General features: G+C 45.6%; 1 protein-coding gene across 1 annotated transcript; it reads left to right on the top strand.

The window, feature by feature from the left end:
• The first annotated feature begins 628 nt into the window (after positions 1 to 628).
• On the top strand, positions 629 to 5,327 carry LOC141173871 (transmembrane emp24 domain-containing protein 10-like). The gene is made up of 5 exons (XM_073658391.1): positions 629 to 871; positions 1,836 to 1,956; positions 2,044 to 2,117; positions 2,333 to 2,459; positions 5,190 to 5,327. Exons 1-5 carry the CDS (start codon positions 671 to 673, stop codon positions 5,309 to 5,311), a joined length of 645 nt encoding a protein of 214 aa, XP_073514492.1. The 5' UTR covers positions 629 to 670; the 3' UTR covers positions 5,312 to 5,327.
• The last annotated feature ends 5,495 nt before the right edge of the window (positions 5,328 to 10,822 follow it).

Here is a 10,822-nt window from a genome sequence, read left to right as displayed (position 1 = left end):
TCTCCTGGTATAATGCCCCTCCCTATTATAATGCCCCCTTCTGGTAGAATGTCCTCTAACCTGGGCCCCTTCCTGGTATAATGTCCCCCATCCTGGTATAATGTCCCCCATCCTGGTATAATGTCCCCCATCCTGGGCCCCCTCCTGGTATAATGTCTTCCCACATGGGCCCGGTCGCACCCTCTTATCGTTACGCCCCTGGTGACATCCATATCACTGGGGGCAACTTGCTACTGATTTGAGGGAGTGGGGGCGAATTGCTAGGTGCCCCACCCAACAGCTGGAGAATGGCAGTAAATAGCGAAAGCTAGATTCATATTTCCCTTAGTCCTATAGACATTTCAGAACCTTGTCCTCAATAGCTACGGATGTCTCAGAGGTAAGCTAAGCAAGTTATCACTATCCCCCGAACAAACGCACGCTCGACTCTGCTGAATGCGCATGTGCTCCGAGAGTCTCCAGCCCCGCCCACAGCTCCGCCTCCTTCATAGTCCCGCCCCCGCCCCACGTCCTCACACATCGCAGCTCGCCTCAGCCAAAAACAAGTAAACCTACACTCACGTGACCTTCTTCACTACATTTGTCTGCGCCTATTGGCCCAGAGGAAGCATCTCCCGTGCTGGCCCCGCCCCTATCTCCCCGGCATCTAACCCCGCCCCCTTATACCCGGATGCAGCTTCCTTCAGTCATGGCCGGTTTGTCGTTGCTGCTGCTCGTCGGCTCCTGTGTTCTGCTGCCCGGTACCGCCGCCATCTCCTTCTACCTCCCCGCAGACGGCAAGAAATGCCTGAAGGAAGAGATCCATAAGGATGTGCTGGTAACCGGGGAGTACGAGGTGGCGGAGCTGCCCGGAGCCGTCACACACCTGAGAGTAAGTGACGTGTCCCCCAGACCCAGGGGGAAACCCACCTTCCGTGTCCCTGTGGACCCTCATAGTCATGGAGCTCTTTAGCTATGACTTTTACAGGGCTCCTCCACCTTCTTTACTTATTGGGGCCTCTGCGTTATTGCAGGCTGCAGATGAGTCAACTGAGAATCTGTCAGTGAGCTCATTCTTTTATCTTTTTTCCTGAGTTCTTCTCAGCTCACTGATTGCTGCAGGGAAACCAAGAGCTTGCAAAATCTGAAATGAAAAATTATATTTGACCCCAATTTAATGCATTTAAGTAAGAAAAAAAAATAATTTTTCCCTCTAAGTTGGAGAACCCCTTTAATGACTGACTGCTCAGGCACTGTTGTCCCTCCTTTGTCATCACATCGCCCCTTTTTCCATGGCAGATGGAAATGTAAACAGCGCCAAGTCTGTCAGGTCATCGCTGGGTGAGGATGGAAGTCTTGTTGGACTGGTTATATCCTGGCATTAAAGTCTCTTAAAGGGGATGTCCAGTGATGACTTACTGATGGGTGGGTGTCCAAGTGCTGGGATTGGTAGAGCGGGAGATAAGATGGCACCAGACCGCCACTCCATCCATCCTCTATAGGACCGGAAAAAGCCAAGAGACACCTCCGGTAGGGAATGCATCGGTGGGGGCAGCGTGCCCTGGTGGCCAGAGCTTTTCTTACAGCCCCTATGACAGCATCCTCCTCCGTCGCCCCCTGGTGGCCAGAGCTTTTCTTACAGCCCCTATGACAGTATCCTCCTTCACCCCCTGGTGGCCAGAGCTTTTCTTACAGCCCCTATGACAGCATCCTCCTCCGTCGCCCACTGGTGGCCACAGACAATGGCTGCTGGGCAGAAGGTGCTGATTTCCTCAGTGTTGGGGGGCCGGACGGGGTCTCCAGATTCTCTTCTTACAGCATTTTCTCACTTTTGCTGCGCTCGTCGCCTCTTGCAGGTCACAGACTCGGTCGGACACATCCTGTTTTCCAAAGAAGAAGCGAAAAAGGGCAAATTCGCCTTCACTACCGACGATTATGATGTATATGAAGTGTGCTTTGAGAACAGCGCCTCCTCTGGTCAGTTTTAGAATATATGGAGAAGGACTTTATACCCCATTGATGTATTTTACAGCTGTTTTTTTTTTCTCTCCCCTCCCCCCGCAGATTCGTCGCGGTCTCCAGAGCAGCTGATTGTCCTCAATGTTAAACATGGCGTGGAAGCAAAGAATTATGAAGATGTAAGTGTCTGCTGAGCGTCCCACGTTCCTCACAATGTCTGCTCCGCCCCAGACGTGGAGATTCAGGTTTGGCTGTGCTACGTCCATACACCCAGGTTGGAAGCTGAGATAGGGGGCGCTGTGGAGCGGACGGGACCGGCCATCCCTAAATCTGCAGGTTCTGGCTTCTCTTCTTGCCGCGTAGAAGCTTAATGGTCGTCTCTGTCTTTCTTTAGTTGGCTAAGGCAGAAAAGCTGAAGCCCCTGGAGGTGGAGCTCAGACGCCTGGAGGACTTGTCTGACTCCATCGTCAAGGATTTTTCTTACATGAAGAAAAGAGAAGAAGAAATGAGGGATACGAATGGTGAGTAAATGAAGAGGCGCTGCATCAGCGTGGCGGTCTCTCGTCTGCATCCTTGAAGCTCGTCACACTTCATTCATTCTCTATAGGAGCATCGAGAAAAGCTGATCGTAGCACTCGGTAGCCCTGTAGGGAATGAATGGAGTGATGGGGATAAGTGTCCCGTTCTGCTGATCAGTGTGGAATACCAGTGGTTGGATCCCCCCCATGATCAGTAACTTATCACCCCTTTAACTGTCCGGAGTCAGCTTTTTCTGATGTCGGGGATGTTTTTGTCATACACATACAGTACAGACCAAAAGTTTGGACACACCTTCTCATTTAAAGATTTTTCTGTATTGTCATGACTTAGAAAATTGTACATTCACACTGAAGGCATCAAAACTATGAATTAACACATGTGGAATTATATACTTAACAAAAAAGTGTGAAACAACTGAAAATATGTCTTATATTCTAGGTTCTTCAAAGTAGCCACCTTTTGCTTTGATGACTGCTTTTCACACTCTTGGCATTCTCTTGATGAGCTTCAAGAGGTAGTCACCGGAAATGGTTTTCACTTCACAGGTGTGCCCTGTCAGGTTTAATAAGTGGGATTTCTTGCCTTATAGATGGTGTTGGGACCATCAGTTGTGTTGTGCTGAAGTCAGGTGGATACACAGCTGATAGTCCTACTGAATAGATTGTTAGCTGCTTTTTTCTTTCCATAATACAAATTCTAAGTAAAGAAAAATGAGTGGCCATCATTACTTTATGAAATGAAGGTCAGTCAATGCGAAATATTGGGCAAACTTTGAATGTGTCCCCAAGTGCAGTTGCAAAAACCATCAAGCGCTACAAAGAAACTGGCTCACATGAGGACCGCCCCAGGAACGGAAGACCAAGAGTCACCTCTGCTTCTGAGGATAAGTTTATCCGAGTCACCAGCCTCAGAAATCGCAGGTTAACAGCAGCTCAGATTAGAGACCAGGTCAATGCCACACAGAGTTCTAGCAGCGGACACATCTCTACAACAACTGTTAAGAGGAGACTTTGTGCAGCAGGCCTTCATGGTGAAATAGCTGCTAGGAAACCACAGCTAAGGACAGGCAACAAGCAGAAGAGACTTGTTTGGGCTAAAGAACACAAGGAATGGACATCAGACCAAAGCACAGATTTCCACTGGTCTAATGAGTCCAAATTTGAGATCTTTGGTTCCAACCACCGTGTCTTTGTGCGACGCAGAAAAGGTGAACGGATGGACTCTACATGCCTGGTTCCCACCGTGAAGCATGGAGGAGGAGGTGTGATGGTGTGGGGGGGCTTTGCTGGTGACACTGTTGGGGATTTATTCAAAATTGAAGGCATACTGAACCAGCATGGCTACCACAGCATCTTGCAGCGGCATGCTATTCCATCCGGTTTGCGTTTAGTTGGACCATCATTTATTTTTCAACAGGACAATGACCGCAAACACACCTCCACGCTGTGTAAGGGCTATTTGACCAAGAAGGAGAGTGATGGGGTGCTACGCCAGATGACCTGGCCTCCACAGTCACCAAACCTGAACCCAATCGAGATGGTTTGGGGTGAGCTGGACCGCAGAGTGAAGGCAAAGGGCCAACAAGTGCTAAGCATCTCTGGGAACTCCTTCAAGATTGTTGGAAGACCATTTCCGGTGACTACCTCTTGAAGCTCATCAAGAGAATGCCAAGAGTGTGCAAAGCAGTCATCAAAGCAAAAGGTGGCTACTTTGAAGAACCTAGAATATGACATATTTTCAGTTGTTTCACACTTTTTTGTTAAGTATATAATTCCACATGTGTTAATTCATAGTTTTGATGCCTTCAGTGTGAATGTACAATTTTCAAAGTCATGAAAATACAGAAAAATCTTTAAATGAGAGGTGTGTCCAAACTTTTGGTCTGTACTGTAGGTGTTACCTTTGCTCTGTGCAGATATAAAGCCTAATTCAGAAGTCTGAGTAATAGGAATACATGAGGCTGTCAGGTTAGGAGACCTGTGGTCAGTCCACGCTTACACGGATGTATGAATGAGGCTTAAAGGGGATGTCCACTTTCAGTAAAGTGAGCCCCAAACTGTATAAAGTAAAATAAGAAACTCAGCAGACGCACCTCCTCCTCAGGTCCAGCACCTCCTCCCCGCCGCTCCTCAGATACCGATGATGTCACATTATCAGGACCAGTCACTACTGTGGCCAATCTGAGTCTTCCCTTGAAGCTGTCAGAAATCAGCAGCCACCTGGAGCCATTGCTTCAGTTTATTTTTATGTATTTTACACAGTTTAAGGCCCATTTTCCTGAAAGAGTAAGTTCACACAGTGCATGTCTGCAGCAATAATCCTCCTATGTTACGTGTGTGTGTGTGTGTGTGTGTGTGTGTGTGTTTTTTTGGAAAATTTTCAGCAACGTGCAGATTTTTTGCAATGTCCTCTCCTTAGCTGGTTCTATTTTCTGGATGCAAATCGACGTGGGAACTCGGCCTTAGTGAATAAACCCATGGATATCATAAACGGATATCGATAAGGGATATTAATATTATAAGGGCCCGAGACGCTGGAGCTCGGGGTCGTCTTCTATATCTATTCATTGCTGTCACATCTCCATCCTGATCTGATCCTACACCAGATTCTTCATACCTGCTAGAGGATGGATAGGAGGATGACAAGTATTGGGAAGCTGTTCACACCACTTGGATACATCGCTAACTTTTTATTTTTTTTCTTCTTCCCAGAGTCGACCAGTTTGCGCGTCCTCTACTTCAGCGCCTTCTCCATGTTTTGTCTTGTCGCTCTCGCCACGTGGCAGGTCGTCTACCTGAGGAGGTTTTTTAAGTCTAAGAAACTTATTGAATAATTAAAACATATTTAAACATGTTTGTCCATGTCAGTGGTTTTCATTACAAAATGTGTGTAAAGCATGGTGGCCGGGGAGACGTCTATGGAAGACGCAGGGAGTGACTTGTACCAGATCTGGCCGTGGTCTTTTATGAAGTGCTGGGTCTAGATCCCACCAAGGACAACAACTGCAAGGAGTCTGTATGTTCTCCCCGTGTTTGCGTGGGTTTCCTCTGGGTTCTGTCTCTCTCTAATCTCTATCGTTTTTTACCTGAAGTGGATCCACCTGCATATTTTCTCTTCATTTTACACTATAAGGCTATGTTTACACACTGCGTTTTTGCTGCGTTTTTTTTCTGCAGGCAAAAACTGCTCTCTTTGCAGTGAAGAAGCTGCTTAGAAAAAGCCGTTTTTGTCAGGTACTTTTGTCTCTTATGTACTAAACTTTTATCAGCATGTATAAGAAAAACCATGATGTAACTTCTTGAGGTTTTGGCACCAAACAGCAGCAAAACTTGATACCTGCGTGTTTTTTTTTTTTTTGCTGTGTTTTTGCACTTACTCATTGCTTTCTATGGGTGAAAAAACGCTGAAAAAATATACTGAAAGAAGTGACGTGTTGCAACTTGCAAAAATACAGCAGTTTTCCAAATCGAGCATAAAAAAAGTAGCAAAAAAAACGCAGCAAAAACTCAAATGTGTGAACATAGCCTAATGGAGAGCGGTTTTGGCTTCTAACCTCTTCAAAGTTTCCGAACACTGAACACCTGCGCAGCAATGTCGTTTTTACATTGCTGTGCATTATGTTCATTTTCTACATCCACCTGAAAAATGTCATATGCACATACACTAAGGCTGTGTTCACAAGCAGCGTTTTTAGTGTTTTTTTTTTTTTTTGCTTTTTATGCAAATTAAATCTCATGCACTCGGCTTGTTTTTATTCCTGACTGAATTTGAAACGTACAGCATGTCAATTCATGACCTTATGAATGCGGGCTTTGCACCTCTGCGATGCACGGATAGGGTGCCGGGCATCCCGCCTAATCGAATAGGAGGGACGTGTAATAGGATGCTGACCAGGCACGGTGCCGCGTGTGTGTGAATTGCACCCTATTGCAAGTTTCATCTGTGTGCAGTTTTAGTGCTAGGCAGTCGCTCCTCCAGTGAGAGGGGATGAGAGCGATTGTTCATCAGCTTTCTTCACCTGTTACCTCCTTCTTACAAAAGGGGGCCGGCTGCGTCCTGGTGTGCGTTTTTCTTGATACCTTGTCTGGCGAGTACCATTGCCTTTTTGCGGTTTTCTAATTTGACTTTAGAATTTAAAAAAAAATTCAGTTTATGCTGTTTGTTTTTAAACATGCGCTGTAGCCAAAGCACACATGTCATCTGCATCCAAAAACACCACTAAAAAGTCAAAATAGACTTTGACTACAGGACATAAAAAATGCTGCATGAGAACATGGCCTAAGCTTAATTTTGATACCATATCTGTGTATTAGGCTAGGTGCTCTTACTACTTGTATATACACTGCTCAAAAAAATAAAGGAAACACTCAAATAACCCATCCTAGATCTGAATGAATGAAATATTCTCATTGAATACTTTGTTCTGTACAAAGTTGAATGTGCTGACAACAAAATCACACAAAAATCATCAATGGAAATCAAATGTATTAACCAATGGAGGCATGGATTTGGAGTCACCCCCAAAATTAAAGTGGAAAAACACACTACAGGCTGATCCAACTTTGATGTAATGGCCTTAAAACAAATCAAAATGAGGTTCAGTATTGTGTGTGGCCTCCAAGTGCCTGTATGACCTCCCTACAACCCCTGGGCATGCTCCTGATGAGGTTGCGGATGGTCTCCTGTGAGATCTCCTCCCAGACCTGGACTAAAGCATCCGCCAACTCCTGGACAGTCTGTGGTGCAACGTGACGGTGGATGGAGCGAGACATGATGTCCCAGATGTGCTCAATCGGATTCAGTTCTGGGGAACGGGCGGGCCAGTCCATAGCTTCAATGCCTTCATCTTGCAGGAACTGCTCACACACTCCAGCCACATGAGGTCTGGCATTGTCCTGCATTAGGAGGAACCCAGGGCCAACCGCACCAGCATATGGTCTCACAAGGGGTCTGAGGATCTCATCTCGGTACCTAATGGCAGTCAGGCTACCTCTGGCGAGCACATGGAGGGCTGTGCAGCCCTCCAAAGAAATGCCACCCCACACCATTGCTGACCCACTGCCAAGCCGGCCATGATGAAGGATGTTGCAGGCAGCAGATCACTCTCCATGGCGTCTCCAGACTGTCACATGTGCTCAACGTGAAGAGCACAGGTCAACAGTGGCGACTTTGCCAATCCTGGTGTTCTGTGGCAAATGCCAAGCGTCCTGTACGGTGTTGGGCTGTGAGCACAACCCTCATCTGTGGACGTCGGGCCCTCATACCACCCTCATGGAGTCGGTTTCTAACCGTTTGTGCAGACACATGCACATTTGTGGCCTGCTGGAGGTCATTTTGCAGGGCTCTGGCAGTGCTCCTCCTGTTCCTCCTTGCACAAAGGCGGAGGTAGCGGTCCTGCTGCTGGGTTGTTGCCCTCCTACGGCCCCCTCCACGTCTCCTGGTGTACTGGCCTGTCTCCTGGTAGCATCTCCAGCCTCTGGACACTACACTGACAGACACAGCAAACCTTCTTGTCACAGCTCTCATTGATGTGCCATCCTGGATGAGCTACACTACCTGAGCAACTTCTGTGGGTTGTAGAGTCCTTCTCATGCCACCACGAGTGTGAAAGCACAACCAGCATTCAAAAGTGACCAAAACATCAGCCAGAAAGCATTGGTACTGAGATGTGGTCTGTGGTCCCCACCTGCAGAACCACTCCTTTATTGAGTATGTCTTGATAATTGCCAATAATTTCCATCTATTGTCTATTCCATTTGCACAACAGCATGTGAAATTGATTGTCAATCAGTGTTGCTTCCTAAGTGGACAGTTTGATTTCACAGAAGTTTGATTTACTTGGAGTTATATTCTGTTGTTGAAGTGTTCCCTTTATTTTTTTGAGCAGTGTAGTTAGTTTTGTTCTAGTATCATTTCTGTGTATTGACCATCAGATCTTTGGTGAGGTTGTTTGTCTACAATGTGATATATTAAAGGGAATCTGTCACCCCCTCCTGGGATGCTTTTAACCTTTTACTATGGGCATACAGGTGATAGAAATGTTAAACAGATTCCCTTTAAGCCTGCGTTAATGTGAATTTCATATTGTAAACACAATAAAGATGAGAGCTGCTGCTCTCTGCTGGCCCCCCAGGCCAAAATTTGCCAGCCCATGCTTGAAAGTGCCTCATTCATCTGTACAAACAATTGTCACAGCTGACACCCGGTGCTATGTGCAGGGAGCGGTCTTGCACTGCTCCCGACACATTAACCCCCGCAATGCTGCGATCTAAGTCGATCGCAGCAGTGCGGTGGCAAGAGGAGGTGATCGCAATGCTCACCTCCTCTTCCGGCCTCAAGCGCTGTCTGCCGCGGCTTCCCGGATGTTGCCATGACGACCTGATGTTGTCATGACAACATCCGGGTCACCAGACAGCAGGAAGATGTTTTGGTCATGCGGAGTGCATGACCAAACTATCTTCTCTATGTGCAGCGCTGACAGCCTGCATAGCACAGCAATGGTGCTCCATCCCTATGCTATGCAGGCGATCAGAATAAAAAAAGTGAAAGTCTCATAGTGATATAAAGTATAAAAAGTGTCAAAGTGGGGGAAAAAAAAAAAATAATCCACCAAAAATAAAAATATAATGTACCTATCAATAAATATTATGAAAAAAAAAAAAAAAGCAACAAAACAATATAAGTATACATATTTGGGATCGCCGCATCCAGAACGAACGGACTATAAAACTGTCCCACTAGTTAACCCCTTCAGTGAACACAGTAGAAAAAAAAAAACACAAAGCAAAAAACAATGCTTTATCACCATACCACCAAACAAAAAATGGAATAACACGCGATCAAAAAGACGAATATAAATAAAAATGGTACCGCTGAAAACGTCATCTTGTCCCGCAAAAAACAAGCCGCCATACAGCTCCATTAGCCGAAAAATTAAAAAGTTATAGCTCTCAGAATAAAGCGATGCAAAAAAAAATTTTTTCTATAAAATTGCTTTTATGTAAAAGTGCCAAAACATTGAAAAACTATATAAATGTGGTACCGCTGTAAATGTACTGACCCGAAGAAAAAAGCTACTTTATCAATTTTACCACACGCGGAACAGCATAAATTTTTAAAAAAAAAAATCAATTCCTGAATTGTTGTTTTTTGTTTATTCTGCCTCCCAAAAATCGGAATAAAAAGTGATTAAAAAAATGTCACGTGCCTGAAAATGGCACCAATAAAAATGTCAACTCATCTCGCAAAAAACGAGCCATCACTTGACTCTGTGGGCCAAAATATGGAAAAATTATAGCTCTCAAAATATGGCGATGCAAAAACTGGATTTTACAAAAAGATGTGTCTTCTAGTGTGTGACAGCTGTCAATCATAAAAACACGATATGATTCTAATCTAATCACTTATACCGCACGAGTAACGGCATAAAAAATAAATTCTTGGGTTGGGGTTAGGGTTGGGATTTTTTTCAAAAGTTAAAAAAAAAGATGACGATATGGCAGCTAGTGTTGAGCGCAAGTGCTCGCTACTTGAAGTTGCTTCGGGTGCTTGGGTATGCATCATGTATCGCGGGTGCTCAAGTGACATGCTCGAGTCTCCGCCCCATATGCTTTGCGGCCAAAAAAAAACTCACAGGGATTGCCTGCCATGCACGAGCGATCCCCACTTGTTTTTTTTTTGGGTGTCTAATAACCATAAAACTTGCGGGCGGGGACTCGAGCTTGTCACTCGAGCACCCGTGATACATGGGTTTGCATCGGGTACTCAGGTATGCACCAAGTAGCGAGCACTTGCGCTCAAGACTAATAACAACTTATTCAATATGATGACCTAAAGTTATCAAATTCTGTGTCGTACCTCTGGGTCCAAAATGTTCATTATACCCCTTGATAAAATCCTTGAGGGGTCTAGTTTCCAAAATGAGGTCACTTGTGGGGGGTTTCCACTATTTAGGCACATCAGGGGCTCTCCAAACGCGACATGGCGTCAGCTCTAGATTCCAGCAAATTTTGCATTCAAAAAGTCACACAGTGCTCCTTCCCTTCTGAACCATGATGTGCGCCCAAACACTGTATTTTCCCCACATATGGGGTATTGGTGTACTCAGGAGAAATTGCACAAAAGTTTTTGGGGTCCATTTTCTCTTACCCTAGTGAAAATAAAAAAAATGGGGCTAAAGCATCATTTTCCAGTACGTCCCCATGACAGCACCGTAGGAGGAGTAATCCCATATCCCATATCCTGTGTAGGGACAGGAAGCACAAGAAGTTAAAAGCCCTCCCACCCCCAACCTCCTCAGTGTTTTTCTTGTCCCTACACAGGACAGGGAGTACAGGAGGAGCGC

The sequence above is a fragment of the Phyllobates terribilis genome, unplaced genomic scaffold (genome assembly GCF_046119375.1).
Source record: "Phyllobates terribilis strain yellow unplaced genomic scaffold, ASM4611937v1 Scaffold_13__5_contigs__length_258822181, whole genome shotgun sequence".
Lineage (NCBI taxonomy): Eukaryota > Metazoa > Chordata > Amphibia > Anura > Dendrobatidae > Phyllobates > Phyllobates terribilis.
Note: the sequence above shows the minus strand (reverse complement) of the source record. Positions and strands in the feature narration are given on the sequence as shown.

Excerpts from the sequence above, each read along its gene's own strand:
- LOC141173871 (XM_073658391.1), top strand. The coding sequence starts at position 671 with ATGCAGCTTCCTTCAGTCATGGCCGGTTTGTCGTTGCTGCTGCTCGTC. Across the intron at positions 2,118-2,332 it reads AAGCAAAGAATTATGAAGAT|TTGGCTAAGGCAGAAAAGCT; the intron begins GTAAGTGTCTGC and ends GTCTTTCTTTAG. Across the intron at positions 2,460-5,189 it reads AGAAATGAGGGATACGAATG|AGTCGACCAGTTTGCGCGTC; the intron begins GTGAGTAAATGA and ends TCTTCTTCCCAG.